Here is a 21,813-nt window from a genome sequence, read left to right as displayed (position 1 = left end):
GCCCTGCTGGTAGGACAACTGAGCCAGCTCAAGACTGCAGATGTGTTTGGGTGACACCCGCCAGCCATCTCCCAGCCCTTCTGCCTGCTTCTGGGACCGCTCCCTGAGTCAGGATTGTGCACAGGCTCAGCAGCGCAAGTGCTTATTAGCTAAGTAGTTAATAAGGTGTCATCAGGGACATGTATTTAAAGCCCCAGAAAGTACAGTCTCAATCCCTGCTAACTCAGGGGAGGCAATACTTGCCCACGGGTGCTCAACATTGCCCTGGTGCCTTTGTGCAGAAGCCCACAGAGCCAGTCCCCACTCCGGCCAGCGGAGGCGGCCACACAAGGGCAGTGTGGACAGGGAGGTAAATCGGACCTCCCTTTTTTATTTTGATAGAAACCCAGGAAGTACTTAGTATTCTACAGCCCCCTCTGAGGGGCCTGTGTTGGGGGCCTCAGGGGGATGGAACATCGGGCAAACAGTGGTGTATTGTCCTGAGCCGGTGCACCTGAGCATTTCTTGAAAGTAGGAGCCAAGTTTCTTGGCATTTGTGAAATCTTGAAAATGGCAAAGTATGCTTGGAAGTGGACTCCTAAGTTCTCCCAGGCTGGGCCAGCTTGTGGGACGGGCTGGGGGTAGGGCAGTGACGGGCCTGGCAGCTGCTTCTCCTGGGAAGGGGCAGGCTTTATAAAGTCAGGAGGTCCCATCTGTCGGAGTCGTAGGATCAGACACCCCTGGCAGGCCTACAGCCACATTCTCTACAATCCCCCAGAGCCACACACACAGTCTGAAGTGACAGATCCAAAGTTGCTGTTAGGTTGGGGCCATCTTAATGAGAAAGGGAGTGAGCGTCTCAGGGTCGTCCTTCTCCCCAGCCTGTTTGGCACCCCCTCCCATTCATTTCCTTGTGGTCCCTGTGCTTTTGCTGGAATCCAATGAGTTGGTCTCAGTTTCTGAGCATGGGCACCGCTACCAGGAGGTGGGAGCCGTGGGAGCCTCTGCTGCCATTTGCTTTGCTGTTCCCTGAACTTCCTGCTGTATATTTGAGGCTTTCGGTTCTGGGATTCAATGTGGCCTTCCAAAAGTAGTCTTGGATTTAGCCTGAGGGCATTCTTCACCCACACACGGGTCCTGGGAATGGCCATGAACCTGTGAAGAGGGCCCGGTTGCAGCACTCTCTGCTACATCTCCCAGAGGCTGGGGAGCGTCTGGCCCTCCCTCCCTCCAGGGTCATGGGGTCAGGAACAGCATTTACAGAATCTCATCCTGTGCATGTTTGTTTCCCTGCAGAGGAGACAGCAGCATTCTCAGGTGGTTTTTCAGAACTGGTGGGGGAAGAGGGAGCAGGCTGGGTTTGTTGGGGGTGTATGTGTAATTGTGCCATGTGTGCCTAGGCTGCCAGCTCCTACCCCTTCCCAGCCCCTTGACACATTGCAGGGGATCCAGGCACTTAGAGGCAGACAGGCATGAGCTATGATGCCCTCAGGGCCACAGGCATCCACACCCCATCAGGCTGTGGTCCCTGGGGCTCACATGGAACCGCCCCCTCCCCACTCTGGGCTGGCCTTTCCCGGCACCAGCTCTGGGGCCCTCTGGGCACTGCCACCTGGAGCCCACAGTGGAGTTCCCTATCATGATCCCTCCACCTGCCCACCGGGGGCCGGCTTCATTCTCATCCCAATCGCTGCCATCGCTCCCCATTTTACTAGACGAGAAAACTGAGCTCAGTGGAGAGCTTTGTGCCTGGTCTCAGAACCGGCTCGTGGTAGAGAAGGGTCCTAACCCTTCAGCTGTCTATCTGTGAGGTCTTGGTTCCTTAGCTCGTTGTCACCTTTCTGTGCCTCCCAGGCTTTCGAGGCTTTGGTGACACAGGTGCAAATGCACCTTTTCAGTGGTGACTGGGCCAAGCAGTCCGAGCTGCTGATGTGAGAGGCTGTGTGGAGGTGCCCGGGTGGGGTCAGGAGGCCAGCGTCAAGTCCTGAATCCTGCATTTATTTGCTAAATGGTGGTCGGTAGCTTCTTCCTCTCTCGATTTGTTTATCCTGTCTATGCACCGAGAAACTCGATTGACTCCTGAAAGCCCCCAGCGAATGTAGTTCTGAGTCACCTGGCCCACCCAGTGCTATAGGCTTCCATTTCTGTCCTTTGCTCCATCTCCAGAGCTCCCCCTGCCTGCTCCTGGCTGGTTTTGCCTTTCCCAGGGTGTCGGGTGCTGTTTGCATATGGGCGTGGAGTCCTCTCCCACATCCAACCTGTCTGTGTTTTCCTTCTCAGTGCTAACTGGCCTTACCTTTGTCTCTTCTCCTCTACCTCTGCTCTTGGGGTAGCTGACGGTAGGGAAAGTGTCCAGCGGAATAGGGGCCGCAGCTGAAGTCCTGGTCAATCTGTACATGAATGATCACAGACCTAAGGCCCAGGCCACCTCTCCAGACCTGGTAAGGATGCACACCCCTCAGCCTTTGCCCACAGATACTGGCCCTGGCCCTTCCAAGGCGCCCCTTCCCCTGGACTCAGCTGAATCAGAGGGGCTGAATCAGAGCAGAGTTGGAGGGAGGCTGTATTTCCTTAAAGACAAACCTCACTAGGCTCCCTTGGGGGTGGTTGCACAAGCATCTTCCCTACTCTCTGGGGCTCTGGAGAACTCAGTGAAAAGGCCAGACAAGGCTGTCCACATAGTCAGACATCCCTTACTATCAATATTTAGTGTCCAAGCTAAGTAGCCCTTTTGCACTGGATTGAGAATTCAGTAATAGAGAAGCACCCTTTTCCTTTGATTTCTCCCCTTCTCTAAGCGAGGCCTCTCCCGCCATCCCTAGTGAGCTGAGCTGACATTTCCTTTGGTTTCCTTTTGGCACATGCCCCTGGAATCATCCAGGTGCACCCTGCCCTAGCCCTGGCCCTCTCCCCCCTTGTATTTAGAAAATTGACTGGCTGCTTGGTGGGCCCTGGGGCACAGCTTCTCCCTTTTCTGCCATTCTGTTGAACAGTTCTGATGCCAAAATCTTTCCTAACCTAAGTCAGTTACCTCCCTCGAGACCCAGGCAAACACTAACTCCTGGGACAGAGTCCTGGGGAGAGCTTCACTGGGCAGGTATATTTGCGAGGGATGCCCACTCCATTAGAGCAGGAGGCATCACTCCTATCCGAAAACCTGAGTGGCCAGCTTAGGGAGCAGCACGTCCCAGGCCTGCCTTATGGCTGGCCTGTGTGCCTGGACATACAATTCGCAACAGCAGCTGCAGGTTTTGGGCGGGTGTTGGGAGCATATATTCCCACGCTCATTCTTTGCTGCAGTGCCTGCAGTGACACGAGCAGCAAACAGGAGCCCAGCAGGTCCCCCCATGATTCAAGTCGGAATTTCTAAAAGCCTAGGCCTCACATTTGAAGATGCAGCACAAGCCCTAACACACTGCTCTTCTCTCTGGATGCCCTGTGCCCCCCAGGAAACTATTCGAAAGGTGTTTCCTCTGAACCTGGGTGGCAGTGACACCTGTTACTTCTGTAAGAAGCGCGTGTACGTGATGGAGCGGCTGAGCGCAGAGGGCCACTTCTTCCACCGAGAGTGTTTCCGCTGCAGTGTGTGTGCTACCACCTTGCGCCTGGCCGCCTACGCCTTCGACGGTGATGAAGGTAACCCTGTTCCCCCGGGGACAGCGTTGGTCCCTCTGGAGGCTCCGGGATGTCCAACGCTTCCAGGGAGTACAGTGTCTTCCTTCAGGAAAGCTGTTCAGGAAGGTGGGAGGGAGCTCCTCTAGAGAGAGAGGCTGCCTGTGGGGGGCAGGAGCTCCTGGGGGAAGACGAAGCTGCCAGTGCTGGCGTGTACCGGCCGTGGGGGGCACCTACTGTGTGCCAAGCGCTTTGTGTACGTTTTCTTATTTAGTCTCACCACCTTCCATCACCCCTGTGTGGTCGAGAAACACATGCCCGGCCCCTCACCACTCATGTAATAAGGATGGCATACGAACGTTATTTATAAAGTCTATATTATTAGAAAAACCATAGTAGTAACGTCTGTTCTGACAAGTGGCCAATCAGGTTATCGATGAAGGCACTGCACTCATTGGAGTGAGTGTTATTTTCCAGATTTCAGCACTTGATATTTGCACTGTCCGATATGAGAAGCAGTAAGTATAACACGGTGCTCGGGATTGCATACCCTCAAACAAAACGTCCAGGTTCTGTCCCCTAACCTCCTGGTCCCTCAGTTTCCCCATCTGTAAAATAATAATAATAATAATAATATTAGTAATAGTAATCATACTTAGCTCATAAGGTGGTTGTGAGGGTTGATGAGCTAAATCACGGGAAGGATTTAGAATAGTACCCGGTACACTGAGGCCTACATAAATTTTTCCTATTGTAATCGTTATTCCCATCACTTGTTATTGTTGTAACGGTGAGCAAAGAAAGCTTTTCTGGAAGGCGCCCAATAGTCCTGGGCAGTGGCCAGTGGCCCAGTATGTGTCTCTTCTGGGCTTTTCCTCCCCATCACTGCTGCCATCTGTTCTGAGCCTTTGCCACCCTTAGGGGTCCCAGAAAAAGAAGCCAGAAATGTCGCTGCTGTTCAGAGCTGTCCATTTTGCTGCTTGGCAACTGGCTTTGGGAAGAGACTTGGCCTCGCTTTGGTTTGGGGCGTATCCGAGGGTTTCAGCCCCATCCCTGGGAGTCCCTGTGGCTGCAGCCTGCCTCTGAGGCAGCAAAGTGTCCTGTGCCTCATCCCAGGGCCACTTCTTTAATACAGGTGACAGAAACCACTTCCCAAGTATGAGCTGTTATGGGTTTGTTTCCATTATCGGCATTTTCTGACCTAGACAGTGGCGAGCACTTGCCTTATGTCTTCCATGCCTCTGGCTTGCAAGAGAAAAACCTTTGTGCATGTGTGTTTCTTTCTACAGGCAAGTTTTTCTGCAAGCCTCATTTCATTCACTGTAAAACCAATACTCAACAACGAAAGAGACGGGCAGAGTTGAAGCAACAAAGAGAGGTACGTTTTGTCTTGAAAGGGCTCGTGAAATGGAAGGCCCTTTGATAGGAGAAGGTTTTCAAGGGTTCTTCCATGTTAGATGAAGGTTTCTGGCCCTGGAGAGACTGAGGAAGAAGAGGGCTCTTCTCCCTGGTGTGAAGAGTCCCTTTGCCTCAGTCTGTTCAGCTGGCCTCTGGGGTGTGTCCCACCAGATGCCAGCTCCCAGGGGAGTGGCTGTGCTGGCCTCTCATGAGAAGCCCAGAAGAGCTTTCTGATCCATCAAGGATGAAACCATATGTTCAGCCACGCAAAAGTCACTGGTCATCCCCTCATGGTCCTCCGTGTTGTGTCTTTTCCCCACACTCCCGCCATGTGACCACAGGGCAACGTTTGCAGGGATGCCTGGTATGGAGCCGACCTTTACGGTGGTTTCTAAGTCCTTTCCCCAAGTTCTTGAATTCGTCATCAAAGTGACAAGCCTGCTGAATGTATGGACGGCTCCTTATAGCGCCCCCTCTGGCAGCTCCTAGCAATACCTTCCACTGCTTGATTCATCACCACCACCAGCAAAGACCCAGTAATTGGAAAAAAGCTTGGAAAAGCTTTTTTCCAATTACTCATTAATATAGGCTTAATGTAGAAAAATGGGTAAATAAATGACAATATATAAAGAAAGGTAAATCACCCATCATCACTCTATCCTGAGAAAACCATAATTATTCTGTAACATTTCCTTTCCGACTTCTTTCTATGTGACTGTATTTTAACCTCGTTGCAATCCTATTGCTATAGTTTTATATCCTTCTTTTTTCACTAACACTGTATCGAGAACAGTTTCCCACAAGATGAAAAATTCTTTTGGCGCATAATTTTTGATGCCTGTAAAAAATGGTCGGTAATTTATTTAACAAGCCCCATATTGGTGGGCGTTTCTATTGTTCAGTATTTTTACCTTATAAATATTTTTATATTGAACATCTCTGTGTGCACATCCTTACCTATATTTCAAATTATTCACTTAGGATAAATCAATACTAGGATTGCGGAGTCAAAGGACAGGTGTTGTGAAGGCTCATTGAGCCCTATAGTCAATTTCTTCCCCCAGGAAAGTCGCGCCCACATTCAGTCCCTCCTTCAGCAGCACATGGCATTGAGATTATTGGGGGGGCGGGGAGGGGGCGCTGGGCCTGCCGAGTTCTATTTTTATTGGCTCTCTCCGTCAGCTTCGTTTAAGGGGTCTCTGTGAGTGCCGTGGATTAAATACCCTCCCTTTGATCTTTCTCAGGAGGAGGGGATGTGGAAGGAGCAAGAAGGCCCTCGGCGAGACCCTCCCACGGAAAGCTCTTGCGCAGCTGCTGCCATTGGCTCACCAGCCGGCAGCCCCCCAGGTATCACCACTTCCTCCTTTAGGAAGGTGCTAAGCTGGCCTCTCAGGCCGTGGGGCCTGCTTCGTATCCCCCGGAGCCTGCTTAACTGGATTCGGGGCCTCCTGCGCGCCGTCGGCCAGCATTTCAGGGACAATGCTCACAACTACTGCTACACGTACGAGCTCCTAAGCCTCGGGCTGCCCCTCCTGTGGGTGTTCTCAGAGGTCCTGGGCTCCATGTACCGGGAGTCTGAGGAGTCCCTCCAGAGCATCCGTGACTGGCTGCTCAGGTGCTTGCCGGTCAAGCTCCACTGACGGGCGGCCGCCCCAAAGGGCCTTCACATTTCCAGGGTAGATGGTGATGTGTTTGTAGTTAGCGAAGGCGCTGGTCAGGAAGCCTAGCGTTCTGCAATCCATAAGCCAAAGAGGTTCACATTGGCCACCTGCACCAGCCGGTGGCTCACGGTGCTGGGGCCAGCACCACATGAAGGATTTTTTAAAAAGAATAGATTTGTACGTCTTTTATACCAAAGCGAGCCGTATTTCTAGGTTTACATTTCAATTTTTAACTTTTAATAAGCCAAGAGAAAGCATTGTTTTTCCTATGTGTGTCAATTTTTCAAAATACGGGTTTGAAGTTTATAATTGGTATTACAAACCCCTTCTACACTGCAGGCAATTGTACCCTGTTTCCCCCAAAATAAGACCTAGCCGGACGATCAGCTCTAATGCATCTTTTGGAGCAAAAATTAATATAAGACCTGGTCTTATTAATATAAGACTGGGTATAATATAATATAATATAATATAATATAATATATAACATAACATAAAGACCCGGTATTATATTATATTATATTATATTATATTATATTATATTATATTATATTATATTATATTATACCCAGTCTTATATAAGACCCAGTGTTATAGTAAAATAAGACCAGGTCTTATATTAATTTTTGCTCCAAAATACGCATTAGAGCCGATCGTCCAGCTAGGTCTTATTTTGGGGAAAACATGGTAATAATCACTGCCTGCAACATTCATGATTTCAGCTTTTACATAAACAAAAGTGAGTGTGCCATCTCCTGACCAGTGCCTTCTGATTTATGTACGTAGATGCTACTTGTCAGGAGGAGGCAATTTTCTGTAACACGAAAGCATAATCTCTTATGAGAAAAGAGTAGGACAAAGTAGAATTAAACATACAAAAGCACATGGCAGTGTGTAGTTGGCTGTTACATGTCCTCCCAGAGGGAGAGAGACTTTTGCTCCCTTTTTATGATGTAAAATAGTAGCTTCAAGTTCCCTCCCATACTAAGTCACAGCCAGAACACATAGAACCATGGGGGTTTTGAGCAGATTGCTACAAACAGGCCTTTTCCCTCCCCACTAATGAGCACGGCAGCAAAAGCCCACAGGCACCTGCCCATGCAGGGCTCCATCAGGTGGATGCAATACCTGCTGAAGAGGAGCTGTGTCAGCTGGTGGCATGGCCCAGGAGCTGGGACCCTTGGGGCTCCCAGTCGGGTCCCCAGCCCAGGCTGCAGTCTGTGCCAAGGCCACTCAGGGTCTATAATGGTCAGGCTGACGGAAGAATCTGCCCTCTCACACCACGTCTTTTGGGTCTGAGGGCATTTGTTAACACCTCAGAGTGTTATTTCTGGAAGTGTGGCCTACCCATTGAGCACTGCTTACAGACATCCTGGCTGCTTAGCCACTCGGCCACCACACATATTTGGTCAAAACAGTCAGAAACCATTTATTTTCAAACTGTCCCAGCAAAGGAATGTGTCTGATCTCCAGGGAGAAGCTCCCCTGAGTCTTGATGGGCAGAGGAAGCTGGGAGTGGAAGCTGTTTATTGACGAATGCAAAGAGATATGCCCTATTAAGGGCAAAAACAGTCACTGAGACTACCTGCATTCTTTGCTCTGGGCGTCTGGAGGAGGCCACAGCTCCCTGCTGCTCCACTCTGCCTGGTCACGCACAGCTGCTGGGTCTGGTTAAACAATGGAGAGGCTGATAGAAAAAGGTGTCTTGAGTTGCTGGGCCAGAGACAGCTCCATGCACTTGTTACTCCAGAGGTCTCCTCTCGATGAAGTAGGATGGAGCCTGGTGTGGGTTTGGAGCCAGAGCTCTTGAGGGCTTTGAGATGACAAATTTCTATAGGGTGGGAAGAAGGGGGAAGGCATTTCTACAAACACTTCCCTGAGGTCCTTGGGTAAAACTGGGCGTGGCTGTGGCCAAGTCCATGGGGACTGGCCCTTCTGTCCTTGTTGGAACTGCTCTCAGTCTGATGACTTGCATTGTGTTCTTCCAAATTTTTGCTGGGATTTGAATGTTCAGCATGGTGGGAGGAGCCCTTGATTCATTTTATGTTTGATTCCAGAAAGTAAATTCTCGAGGTTGTGATGTGAACACAAGCATAGCCATGCTATTGTTATTATCATCAGCTCAGGGTGGGCTGAGACGCTCTGTGGAACGCTCCAGGAAGCCAGAGTGGGAATCTCTGAGAATGTCACTTATGGCCATAAAGAGACTGGTTTGAATTACTCTGGTGAGACAGGGTGTGCCTGTCAGAAGCCTGAGATATTTGTATGCCTTGAGACTTTGAATCTTTCTGGTGGGCAGCACCAAACCCCCCGTGGATCCCCAGGGGCAGATGCCTCTAAGGCTCCACAACGGATTCGAGAGTGAATGTGAGACACTAGAGTAAAATTGGGGCAGAGAGGAAATTGGGGGTACATGGAGCCCTGAACGGAGAGCAATGGAGTGTTGGTGTGTGCAAGCCACACACATCCACTCTTCTGCTCTTGCGGCTAAATAGCTGGTCGCCGCCAGAAAGGTTCATCCGTCCTAAGCAAGCAGTCACTTGTTTGGGCAAGTTTCCCCTTTTTTAATGGTTGCCTTATTTTCAACTCCCATGTCTTCTCTTACTGTCAGCTGTTTTCCTTTTTCTCCCCAAACTAAATTCTTTTTTCTGTCTCTCTCTTTCCAACCTTACACTGTGGCCATCAGTTCATTTCAGCCTTCCAGTGCTACACCCACTTCTTGGCTGACACACTTCTGCTCTGAGGTGACTGGTTTTCTTGCCGATTTTCAGAGAGCGGGACTAACCCCTAAGCCGCTTTCCGCATCCTATCCTCCCCGCCGTGGTACTGGTTGTGCTAATTGCGAGTGTCTTGCATACTAACGGACTCATTCGGTGGCATGGTCGGTGAACAGCGTGGGGTGGTGTTCAGCTCGAAAGCCGTTTGTGATTCTACTTACCTATGAGCCGGCAGCCCAGTCTGTGCCAGGTGCATGCCCCGCCTGCCCTCTGTTCCCCTTGTGGCCTGCGCACATGCTTTTGCAGTTGCATTTCCAAAGCCGCTGACCTTCCTGGGAGGGAGAACCCTGACTGTGAGGGAGTACCATGGGGAGGGCTCTGTCACCTTTGAAAAGAACGCCTTTGTCTAGCAGCCTCTGAAAAAGCACATGCCTATAAGCCTCTTAAATTGGTTCCAATATAAAGATTATTAATACCATTGATCAATGATATTAGCTCTCGTTGGAGAGAGTAAATGACTCTCTTTGGAGAGATTTAAAAAAGAAAAAACACTCCCAAGCTCCATCACCAGCCTGACCCATGCTCTGTATGTTGAATACATCATCCCAGTTTCCCTAGCAAATCCTTTCTCTACTGCAGCCTGCATTATAGACCCAACGGTTGTGCAGTGGCTCTTCTTATCTCTCCTGGCTCATAAAGCCCCCGATGATGCAGAAGCTGCAACTAGAGTATATCATCGTCATAGGCCAGGGATGGCTTTGAGAAATGACTCACTGCAACTCCAGGCATGGAGCGGCCAGTTTCAATACCCCCATGGCTCTGCTCAAAGCCCACTTCCCCCCACTGACTCATTACCTAGAGCAGCAGGACATTCAGAGTGCTTTTACAGAGAAACAGCACACCACGTACGGTGGAGCCAGGCCTCGTGGTCTCTGGCTACAGTGCGGTCTGTCCTGCATGTGGCCCAGAGCCACGCCGACCTCTCGGCGTGTGTGTACCGCCCTGCATGCTGCATTACTCACTGCATCGGTGCAGATCCCAGCCAGTACGAAGTCATTGCTCTTGTCTTATCTTCTCTTGCAGAGTCTCCCTCCCTTTATAGAATGGCAACCAAAGAGTGCCCTCCTCCCCTCTCAGCCTCCTCTGTAGCTAGCCTCCCCCATTTCATGGAAATGCATGTTTGTGACCTTTGGTAGTCATTCACAGTGCCACATGGAACCCTGTATTTTGCACACAGCAAACAATGTTTAGTTTTATTTATGGTATTTGATGCTGTAAATGAAAATAAATATGGTTCTTTATAAAGCTCATTGTTTCCTCTCTTCTTTGCCATGGAAGCTGCTCAAACCTGAAACACGGGTTGGTTTAGGGGGTCAGTCTTCCCTAAACTGCTGGCGGGACTTGCACTTGTGGTGACGTGGGACTCTCTGGGGCTGTGCTGGGCACTCAAAGGAAATATTACCCAAGGGTAATATTTGGAAAAAGTCACCAATGCTCCTGGGCCAGGCTTTGGGGTCTCTTTCTTGAAAACTCATGGTACTTTCTATTCTAGATGCTGGACATAGCTGGTGAGGGTCAGTGTCACCCCAGCTGTTGCACCCATTTCCCCCATCATCCAAGCCATGGACCTATAGGAGAGCTTTACTTAGGAACCGTGCACTAATTTAGGTTCCTATATAACAAAGGTTGCTCTTGCAAGTGTCATGCTGAGCCCGCTGAGTGATGGGTGAAAGGTAAGGAGGAAGGACTGGACATTGGTTTCAGGATGGCGGTGAGCCTGGCAGGTGTGGTCATCCAGATGGAGAGCCATTTGTGATCCTAAGAGACCTGTTCTGCCTGCAAAGGCTCACTCAGTGCCTTAGGCTGCAAGGCCCTGCTCACAGGTGTGACAGGCTCTGGCTCAACTCCAGGCTGTCCTTAAGGGAAGCCCCTCTTGCCTCCAGAAGTCTGGTCCTCAGCCTCCCTAGGATGGGATGCGTGCCCTTGCCAGGCTGGATGTAGCCAGGCTTCTGACACTGGTATGAAAACTCATCTGTGCACTTCACAAGGGCTGTTGCCTCTCCACAGGGTTATTTCTGGGGCCCTGGGCCTCTCCGCCCAGCTGCAGGCATCTGGAACTGCCCTCAGAGCTGCTTGGGGTCAAGAGTTTAAGGGGTCTGCACTCTTACCCAGGTGAGATACTCTTCCCCTTTCATGAAAGGAAAGGCGCTAGGGAGTGAGGTCAGAAGCTGGGCTAGGCAAGTGACTCATTATTTTATCCATTGAGCTGTGCAAGTATTTGTGGAATGCCTACCGTGCTCTGGGCATATTCTAGGTCCTAGGGATGCAGCAGTGAACCACACAAAGTCCCTGCCCCTCCCTACGTCTTGGACTGTACGCGTATGGATCTCTGTGTTGTGTACTAGACTTGACTTGTTTTGTTCATGTGTACATGCACTCATTTGTTAACCAATCCTTACCGAGCGTCTGTGGTGTGCTAGGCGTGTAGCAGGGAATGAAACAAACAAACGTCCTTGCTTTCATGGAGCTCATAGTTTGGTTTTGACTTTTTGATTTGAAGTTGGGTTAAAGCAACATTTTCCAAAGTGTGGCAATGGAATGCTAGCTCCAAGAGATGCTTTGTGAATAAAGGGTTCCATAGTCACAGAATTTGCGAAATGTTTTATCCTCATCAGGCCAGTTCTCCCAAACCTTAGAGACCCACAGTTTGATTAGTAGGTTCAAGTCTCAGGAATTCTCCAGTCAAGAAGCTTAATTAACTTTGCCCAAGTAGGGTTTCCCCTACCTATTTGAAATGGGTGTTTTGTTTGTTTGGGAGTAGTTTTTTGTGTTGCACATTACGTTCTGCATTAAGTGTTTGGTAGAATATTCTTTATTCCAGGAACACTGGATTAAAGACTTAAAATCAAAAAAGTAAAATAATGGAATTAAATAGGATTAACTATTGATTGGATCACAGGGTGGGAGGTTTCTAAGCTTTAAAACCTGTGACAGAAAAAAATTACAGAGGAAAACCATGACATAAATCTATCTACATTTTAAAAACTTAAAGTATAACAATAAAATGAAAATATTCAGTAGACCGTCAGAATGGAGAAAAATCTGAATTAGATGTGATAATGAAGACATTCGTTGCTGCGGCATTTAACAAGTCTGTGCAAAGCAGGTGTTTCCAGGCACCTTGCACAGTGTAAGGGATCGGTTAATATTTGTTGATTAAAGACTCAATGATACATGGGCAAAAGCCATGCAAGGCCAGTTCCCACTTAAGCACCTTTTAAAAGTAAATGCTAAAATGAAAAAGCAAGCATTTACAAAAATGTTCTTACTTGGCTTTCAAAGGGATATACACGAATTAGACTGTACCCACCGAATTTGTAAAGAAAAGAGTAGATTGTAAAAAAAAAAAAAAAAGTATGAACTTAGTAACTAGTATTGAGGAAAAATAAACGGGGACAGTGTTGTCTGGAAAGCAATATGGCAACAGTTATTAAGATCCATAAAAGGGCTCTGACCTCTTAGTCCAGTAATCCTGCCCCAGGCAACTGATCCTAAAGAAATCATCCAGCCAAAGAAACAAATCTCCGTGCAACCGGAATATTAAACAGAGTAAGTGGGACAAGCAGAGTGGGTGGGCTGTTCTTTATTTCTGTGAACTCATTCAATTTTGCAACTTTTTCTTTAATTCCTTAAATAAGTAAAAGCAGTGACTCTTCTTTTCCTGCCCCGGGGCCAGCTGTTATTGACAGAGCGTCTCCTCTGTGCCAGGCCCGGGGCCAAGTGCTTCATGTGCTACCCCTCGGATGCCCTTCACCTCCTTGTGGCAACCTTGACGTTGGTGCTGATATTAAAGAAGCTCACTGATATCAGGGAAGTGATTAGAGCAGCAGCTTCAACTGTAAAGGAACAGAGAGTCCCACGGGCCCAGGCCAGGAGTCAGGTGCTGTTCTCAGAAGAGCCTTGGCCCGTGGGAAGAGCCCTGAACATGGCCAAAGACCCTTTGTACTGACTCAGTGGCATCGGACAAGCCCCCTCTGTCACTTGGGGCTCACAATGCCTCAGGCATAGTGTTTTGTGCAGCAGGGATGCCCTGAGGGAGACTTTTTTGCAGGCATTCTAGATCAGCTGGGGCTCAGAGCGCCGGACGGTTCATCTTTAGGTTGGGGACTAAACAGAGGTCTCAGTACACACTGGGTGGCAACATCGATTTTTCTCTAGCTTTCTGATTACCGCAGCCTCTTGAAGGTAACTGGTCACCTCCTTCAGACACCATGGCCTCAGCTCTGGCACCGCCATCCCTCCTGTCACCTGCCAACAGGAGTTTTAGTTTCGCTTTAGTTTTGCAGTGGACTCAGCTCGATGTGGACTGGCCCCCATGGCCTAGACCTGCTCTGCTGCTCTCTCACACACTGTGTCCCAGCCTCGCTGACCTCCTCGAACGCCAGGCACACTCTGTCTTACAGCCTTTGCACAGGGGGAACTGGCTGTTCCCTCTGCCAGGAACACCCTTCCTCAGCGTCTATATGGTTGATTTATTCAAATCTTTGTTCCTCTGTCTCCCTCCCAGTGAGATCCACCTTTAACACTGCAACCTGCAGCCCCACTCTTCTGATCCCTTTTTCCCAACTATACAGTATTTCCAGACCCATATTATATAATTCACTTAATCATGTGCATTGTTTGTTTATGTTTTCCCACTTGCTAGGATGTAAGCTCCTCAAGGACAGGGATCTTTGTTTCTTTTGAATACTCATTTCCCCAACAGGTAACATAGCGCTTGGCACATAGTGGGCCCTCAATAAATACTTGTAGAATTAAAGGAATGTCAGGCCCTGCCTTCGGGCCTGGACCTCAGACTGGGGAGTCTGCAGTTGGCTTGGGCTGGGAAAGGTCTTGCTGGCGTTGGTTCATGGCACAGGAGGGAGTACCAGAAAGAAACGTATGACGCTGTGAGTCCTGTTGCCTCCACAGAGCCCTTTGACTGAGTGGGGAAGAGAGTTTTGACTTTGCTTCCATTTTGCCTTCCAAAGGGCACGATCTTCAGTTTTGCTAATCTGTAAAATAACAATACACAGGAGAACAGGTTGCTCTGTTGTCTCCCTGGGTTCTGGGGGAGAGTGGACAGGTTTCTAGGCTTGGGTAGAAATAGGAACAATTTCACCAGTGAACAGGGTAGGGGTCTTCACCTGACTGCTGCCCCCGCCTAGCCAGAAAAGGGCCTCAGGGCGTGGCTGCTGGGAGTGGCCTTGCGAGGACAGGCACTTCCCCAGACACCACATGGCCTGGCTCTGCCTCTTGAGTCTCATCTTTCGCCCGGAGCAGGTATCTGGCCTGAGCACTGACAGGAAACTGAGATACTCAGCTCTGAGCAGCCCTGCTTCCCTCAGGGAGGCCAGGGGCAGCTGGCCTGGGAGGTGCTGGATTGTTCTCACCCCGTGTACCTCTGCCCCTGGCAGCCCCCAGTAGTCCTGGATTCTCCCTATTATCTGACCGCAGATAACTTAAGACAAAGTCTAGGACAAAGAGCAGCCAGGCTTGAGCCAGGCAGTACAGGTGACCATCCTGGTCCCTCACCTGGGGCTGCTCTGTCCCAGCAGCAGCGAATCCAGCTGACTCACTGCATAGCCCTGGCTGAGTTGTTCTCTGGACTCCATGTTCTTCCATTCATGCGATAGAGACGATAATACTGTCCTTTCAGGTTGCTGGGATGTTAGAGGTGATGGACGTGAAGTGCTAACCGGGCATGTGGGCATTGGATGATCAGCTGGTATTGCTTTTACTGCCTTTAGATTACTTCTATTACTGGCACTCGTACCACTGGGACTAGCACTGCCGGTATGTGCGTGTGGGCAGGAGCCCTTGGGAATCAAAAGAGGTGTCTGGAAGGAAGCTTGAGGATTGACTGGCACTGAACCCCAGAGACCCAGCTGTAGCCTGTGGCCCAGAACTTGGGGGGCAGAAGGAGGGATGTCCTCCCTTGGGGCCTTTGCCTAGGCAAGGTGGTGACCAGAAGAAGAAGCAGCTTCTTTTCTATAAAGTCTTCACCTCCCAGTGCCCCCCAACCCCTGCACTGGCTTCATTGGGAGCAAGGCTGGCCGCGGCCCTGTAGTACTGAGGGGTCATCAGGCAGCCATGTCCCCACCCCTCCAGAAGCCCAGGAAGCCACTCTGAGCCCTCACCCTATTCCTGGGTGAGCAAAGCCAATTGTCTAGGAGGAGGAAGGAGAGAAGCGGACCCGGGGGTGTTCCTTGCAGGTGTGCCTGGTTCCTGAGGTGTGGGGGACACAGGTCTGGTACCAGTGCAGCCTGGCACAGATCTCTGCCTGCAGCTGCTCCATCCTGGCAGGCTGCTGTCGACTCCCTCACTTTCCTCTTCTCCGGGTGCACGTTCTCGGCCTGTAGGTCTCCTCACTGGTCTCCCTCCCCACGCCTTGTGGGTCCTCCAGTCTGCCTTCCACTCTGCAGCTGGAGCAATCTTTCTAGGAGGGAAATCTGACAATGCCCGTCCCCTTCTTCCAGCCCTTCTGTGCTTGCTCTTGGAGTGAAACCCACTCTTCACCTTGCCGTTCGAGGCCCTTTTTGGTTGAGGTCAATGCCATCTTGTCCCACTGGTTTCTTTTACGTACCCTCCTGTCCTCCAGCCGCATGGGCTGATTTGCTGTTCCCATGCAGCTGGCAGTGCTTCCCCATGTTGCTTTCGCTCACAGATGTCCACTCCCTGGAGCACCACCTCTCCCTTCTCTGTTTGTTCCAATGCCACTCATCCTCAGCCCTTGTTAAAATGGTGCTTTCAAGTGAAAGCACTTACTGGCCTGAAGTCAGCCCAGCCTCCCCTTCCGCCTTGTGCCGGCCTCCTGCGTAGACGGTCTACCTTCTGTTGTTGATATTGGTGAACGTACCTCATCTGCCCTGTGGGGCAGAAAGAGATCCTTGAAGGCAGAGACCATGCCTGATTCATCTCCAAATCTACAGCGTGGGCCTGGATCAGTAGCATCTGTCGATAAATATCTGTGCATGCAGCTCACAAACTCACATACCTGTACTCAGATATAAGCCAGGTCTCTGCTACAGTGATTCTGTGCAACAAGCCTCCGAAATTTCAGTGGCTTGTAGCATTTCTTTTCCTTCTTGATGGGTCTGTGGGTTGACTGGGTGGCTCTGCTTCAAGCTGCAGGTCTGAGGGTGGGAGTTGGCCAGGCCAGGCTCCAGGCCACAGGTTGGCTCCAGCTCTGTTCCATGTGCCCGCAATTGGGGACCAATATGTACCAGGGCAGTGGCCATCTGGGACAAGCTCTTCTTATGGCAAACTAGCAGGAGTGTGAGTGGACAAGCCAAACAGCTAGGTCATTTAGAGCTGCCAATCACATTGCATCCACTAATTTCCACTGGATAAAACAAGCTTCATGGTGATGCCTCACGTCAATTGGGCAGGGAGGCACACCCCACCTACTCTAGTGGGAAGGACTGCAAGGTCACAGGACAGCACAACTCTGTTACGGGGAGGGAGTGGAGACACAGGGACATATTCCAGGCCCTACTAGCAGCCTGCCCGAGCCTCTGGAGGAGGAGCAGGTGCCCTGCGGGGCTGTTCATGCCCACCATCTCTGTAGACCCTCTTCTCCTCTCAGCAGATGAGCCAACCTCCCCCAAGAAGCCCAAGAGTGTCCCGGAGCCAGAGACCAGTGATGTGGAAGGTGGAGTCACCTCTCCCCTGCCTTCCGAGTGGACCTCAGTGAGGATCAGTCCTGGAGAGGATGTGGTCGGGCAGGACGTGCTGGCTGTGTGTGTCCTGGTCACCAGTGATGACAGCAGGTATGCTCAGGCCGTTGCAGGATGAAGGCAGAATGGCTTGGGCAAGGGGGACAGCATTCAGGAGCTGGTCTTCTGTCTGCTCACTTGCAGGATGACCTCTTTCTGCCTCCATTTCCTCATCTGTAAAATGGGGACAATTCTAGCACCTGTCTCAAAGGGAGTTGTAAGATCAAAAGCTTAATATGTAAACTGTAGAACAATGCCAACTAGTTTACGTAACAAAGCAAGTACATTGGTTCATCTGATGGGGAAGTGCGAGGGTGGTACTCACGTCAAGTGAAGTTGGAGCCAGAGATGCAAATAGCTGCTGTCCCTCTTCACTCAGATTACAACACACAGAGAGGCTGTCTCCACGTGGGACTCTGGTTAATGAGGGCCTCAGCACACATTCGTGAACGAATGTCTATATATCAAGATTTCAAGGTAGGGCTCCAACTGGTTCCACCCATGTCACAGGCCCACCTCTGGGGCTAATTGGTAAACAGGACTGGGATACCATGACCAGTGGACTTGGGCGGTCTGATGGATCGTTCACCAAAGCATGTAGGGGGCAATAGGCCAAGACCTCACATAAAGAAACCTGCTGGGCTTAGAGAGAGAGAGTAAATATTAATATATTCACTAAAATGTCACTGCACGTCAGGTTCTGTGCGTTGTCACCCGGGACTGTGCTTGCCTAGCAATGTCCCCACTGCCGAGCACACCCTGTTTCCACTTCTCCTGCCACTTAAATTCCTGCCAGTCATTTGAGATCCAGGTTAAATATTCCCACTCCCTCCCTCCCCCAGGTAGTCTTTTCCATTCCCCCATCCAATCCCAGGGAGGCAAGCAGAATTTAAATGCCTGAAGGTTAGGACCAGGTCCCTAAAGATGCGCTCAGTTTACCCCGGAGAGCTTACAAGTTATGTCTGGATACGGTTGAAGGTGAGAAGACCAGCCTTCACACCAATACTGCATCCCACATTTGCTGGGCTTCTTTCTCCTGCTCTGACCCACACTTGTATCCACTTGTTAAGGTTGCCATAAAGTACCACAGACTAGGTGGCTTAAACAACAGAGATTTGTTTTCTCAGTTCTGGAAGCTGGAAGTCTGAGAGCAAGGTGTCAGCAGGCTTGGTTCCTTCTGAGGGTGTGAGGGAAGGATCTGTTCCAGGCTCCTCTCCTGGGTTTGTATTTAGATAGCTGTCTTCATGTTCACATGGCCTTTTCTTGCTATACTGGTCTGAGTCCTAATTTCCTCTTCTTGTAAGGACACCAGCCATATTGGATTTAGGCCCACCCTAGTGACTTCATTTTAACTTATTTACCTTTTTAAAGACCCTGTCTCTAAGTGCAGTCACATTCTGAGGTACTAGGGCTCAGGACTTAACATGAATTGTAGGGAACAGAGCTCAGCTCATAACGAAGCCTGACGCTGGTGCTGAGAACAGAGGTAACCAAATCACTTCCCTTGGCCCAGACCCCGTGGTCTGCTGGCCGCAGTGGTGGGCAGAGCACAGTGTGGGTGTGGGGGGTGAACTGCAGGGCTCCTCACTCACGCACTCTCCCTTCCTTCCTTCCTTCCTTCCTTCCTTCCAGCTCTGAGGTAGAGCTGGACTGCGGCAGCAGTGAGGACTCTGGTGGAGAGAGACCCCGGCGGCCGGAACCCCCACTCCTGCAGAAGCCCCTCACCCAGCACACCTCCCTGAAGGAGGCCCTGACCAGGGCAAGCTCTCCGCAGTGCCCTGAGGAACCCAGAGCTCTGCATGGTGAGCAGAGAGCCTGGCGGAGCAAGACAGGCCCGCTTGATCCTGAGACATGGGAGGGAGTAGAGAGCCCCACAGCCAGTTTTTCCTCACGGAGGACCAGGTGGGAGGAGGTCTTACCCTCAGGTTCGGAAGCAGTGGGGCTGGGACTTTTGAGGGTTGGGATGCAAGTGGGGGTAAAGGGACTGGACCCAGGCCCGGCCTCCATCTCTATGAAAAGCTTTGGAATCTCAAATAAGGAGGTGGCAGAGGGAACTGGCTGGCTTTGTGTGTCACAGGACCCTCTTGTGTAGAGCAGTCTCCCTTCTGTCTCCTTTGTGAATATCTCCTTTGGGGCCCCTCTGGCATTCCATAGCCCCCCAGGGAAGGGAAGTGGGCTCAGCTGCTATTAGCTCCTGGGTACCACAGCTTCCCTGGTGCTACTTGCTGGCAGCACAGGGCCGTGACCAGTGCAGGGACTTGTGGAATGCACTAAATTGCCCACACAATACTAAATGCACGTGCACTGAGTACCTGTAATGGGCAGGGTTTTCCCATGCCTGGCCCCATTTCATCCCCGTGAGCTAAGTAGTATAATAAAGCCTAAGTTTACAGGCGAGCAAATGAACTGAGTGCTTTGCCAAGGTCTCCCAGCTAGTAAGCAGTGTGGCCCAGTGCTGGACCCCCTAAGAAGTAGTCCTTAGAAGCCCAGCTGTTTTAACACAGGTGGCCTTGAATAGAGTATTTTGATCCAGTCAACAGCAAATCGTGACCTCTGGGTGGGAAGAATGGACTAACAGAAAGTTGCCGCCAGCGGGAGGGATCGCCTAAGCTGCCCTGTGCCAGCCAGAGCTCAGCTTGTCCTGCACTTCCCTCTGGTGGCTGAGAGCAGAAGTTCCACCTCTGTCTCTGGGCTCCAGCCTCACTTATAAATAGGAGGCCTGCCTGCCTTTCATTCCTTCCCTCCATTTCCCTTCTCTCCTCAATTGCCAGGGGATTTTAGGCAATTCACAAGAACGACATAAACCAAAGTTGTATGTCTATATAAATGAAAGATAAAGCCTCAAGATCAAGGTTAACAAAACCAGTTTAGGAGGTATAGACTCCAGAGAGGAAGACCGTAGTACGAAACAGTTGTGCTAGTAGAATCATACATTTCATCCCGAATTTCCCGGCAGCCAGAGTTAAAAAGGAAGTAGGTAATTATTTTCATTGCTCATGAGGGGAAAAAATATTTGTTCACAGCAGCAGGTCTCAGAGCAAGTACCACTTTTCCTAATGCTTCACTCGGTAGAAAATTTCCAGCTCATGTCAGATAGATGATATTAAGAGGTGTATTATATCATGTCTTGAACAGTGTCTTTGCAAAATATGCAGCCGTAGTTTCCCCGAGACTGTTTCTTACAGGATCCTTTGCTGGCAGCTGAAGGTAGGACAACAAAACATGACTAGACAAGACCAATTCTCCCAGGGTGGTGGGGTTGGGTTGAAAGAACAAGGCAGTGTGGCCAAAGCATTTTGTTTCTGACAGCCCAGTTTAATTCCAAAATAAAATGTAGACAGAGAAGTGGATAGACCTCATGGTTTTCAAGCAATCGATTTCATCTTCATCCATCATGGTTTTGATCGCTGCTAGGCAGACCACTTTGTAAGCTTAAAATCCCTGGCATAGTCTAAGGGTTGTTTCGTGTTGCTGGTTGTGGTGAATCCATCACTTTACCAGGTAATGTAGGGTTAACATCCTGTTGTGGGTGTTAGGGAGCTTCATTAATCACAATTTTCACCTGGATAAATGGCTCAGAGGTGAGCCAAGGAAATGCGGGGCAAGACCAGGATATTGCTTTAAAAAGAATCCTGGTTTGTACAACATGCTCATAGCAGTGTTATTCACCAAAAAGGGGGGACTGACCCAACTGTCCGTCAACAGGTGAGTAGATAAACAAATTGTGCCATATCCACCCAATGGAATTTATTCAGCCTTAAAAAGGAAGGAAATTCTGACACATGCTACAACATAGATTAACCTAAGTGACATAAGTCAGACACAAAATGACAAATATTTATTATTCCACTTGTATGAGGCACCTAGAATAGTCAAAGTCATATAGGCAGAAAGTAGAATGGAGGCTACCAGGAGCTGGGGGGAAGGGTGGCTGGGGAGTGATGGGTACAGAGTTTCAGTTTGGGATGAAGAAAAAGTTCTGGAGATGGACGGTGGTGATGGCTGCACAACAATGTGAATGTCCCTAATGGCACTTTAAAAATGATGAAAATGGTCATTTTTATGATATATACATTTTGACACAATTTGGCAAAAAGACTCTGGGACTACCTCAGCTCCTCAAGGAAACTATTGCCTCCCCCAAAGTTCTTTACCGGACAGCCTGCCCAAGATAGTGGTTGGAAATAGAGCTGTGTCATCAAGGACATAGAAAATGCTCAGTAATGTTCTCAGAAAACACCTAGTTTAGTGATTCTTAAAAACCTTGTTGAAAAGTCATGTTCCTAGCTTCCCACCTTTAGAGATTCAGAATCAGTGGGTCTAGACTGGGGCAAGTGTCTGCATTTTATATCAGCCTCCTAGGTCCTTTCATGCAGGAGGGCCCACCAAGTCCTGTACCATGGGCGTCACAAAAGAGCAGCGTCCTAGAGGCCTGCATGGATGAGTTCGTTGTAAAATGCATGCCTAAGCAACTAAATGAATTGACTAGTGCGTTGGGTTCTTGTACATAAGCCAGTCAGTGTTAGGAGGGCAATCTGCCCCCAAATTACTCTGATTTAGAAAAATTGGTAATTGTCCTTTTTTTTTCCTGGCAATAATTTGATAACAGGATATTCCAATGGCCTATAAGGGACACTGCTGGTTTGTAACAATAAAATGATATCTGTACCATGTGGCATATGGTACTCT

At 49.8% G+C, this 21,813-nt stretch overlaps 1 protein-coding gene across 15 annotated transcripts in view; it reads left to right on the top strand.

The window, feature by feature from the left end:
* The window catches only part of MICAL2 (microtubule associated monooxygenase, calponin and LIM domain containing 2), a 207,570-nt gene that overhangs the window by 131,998 nt on the left and 53,759 nt on the right, over positions 1-21,813 (top strand). For 7 of the 15 annotated variants that reach the window (XM_033121332.1, XM_033121337.1, XM_033121333.1 and 4 more), the window contains 6 exons: positions 2,313-2,420; positions 3,429-3,615; positions 4,881-4,969; positions 6,234-6,336; positions 16,995-17,178; positions 18,757-18,926. In XM_033121332.1, coding sequence (XP_032977223.1) covers positions 2,313-2,420; positions 3,429-3,615; positions 4,881-4,969; positions 6,234-6,336; positions 16,995-17,178; positions 18,757-18,926 — 841 coding nt within the window. Of the gene's footprint in view, positions 1-2,312; positions 2,421-3,428; positions 3,616-4,880; positions 4,970-6,233; positions 7,032-9,336; positions 10,678-16,994; positions 17,179-18,756; positions 18,927-21,813 lie in introns of those variants that run through there. The other 8 variants (XM_033121336.1, XM_033121335.1, XM_033121343.1 and 5 more) reach the window with 5 other exon arrangements.

Source organism: Rhinolophus ferrumequinum, chromosome 11, assembly GCF_004115265.2.
Source record: "Rhinolophus ferrumequinum isolate MPI-CBG mRhiFer1 chromosome 11, mRhiFer1_v1.p, whole genome shotgun sequence".
In the NCBI taxonomy this organism is placed as follows: Eukaryota; Metazoa; Chordata; class Mammalia; order Chiroptera; family Rhinolophidae; genus Rhinolophus; species Rhinolophus ferrumequinum.
The sequence above is the reverse complement of the archived record's forward strand: the minus strand, read 5'-3'. Positions and strand labels throughout refer to the sequence as shown.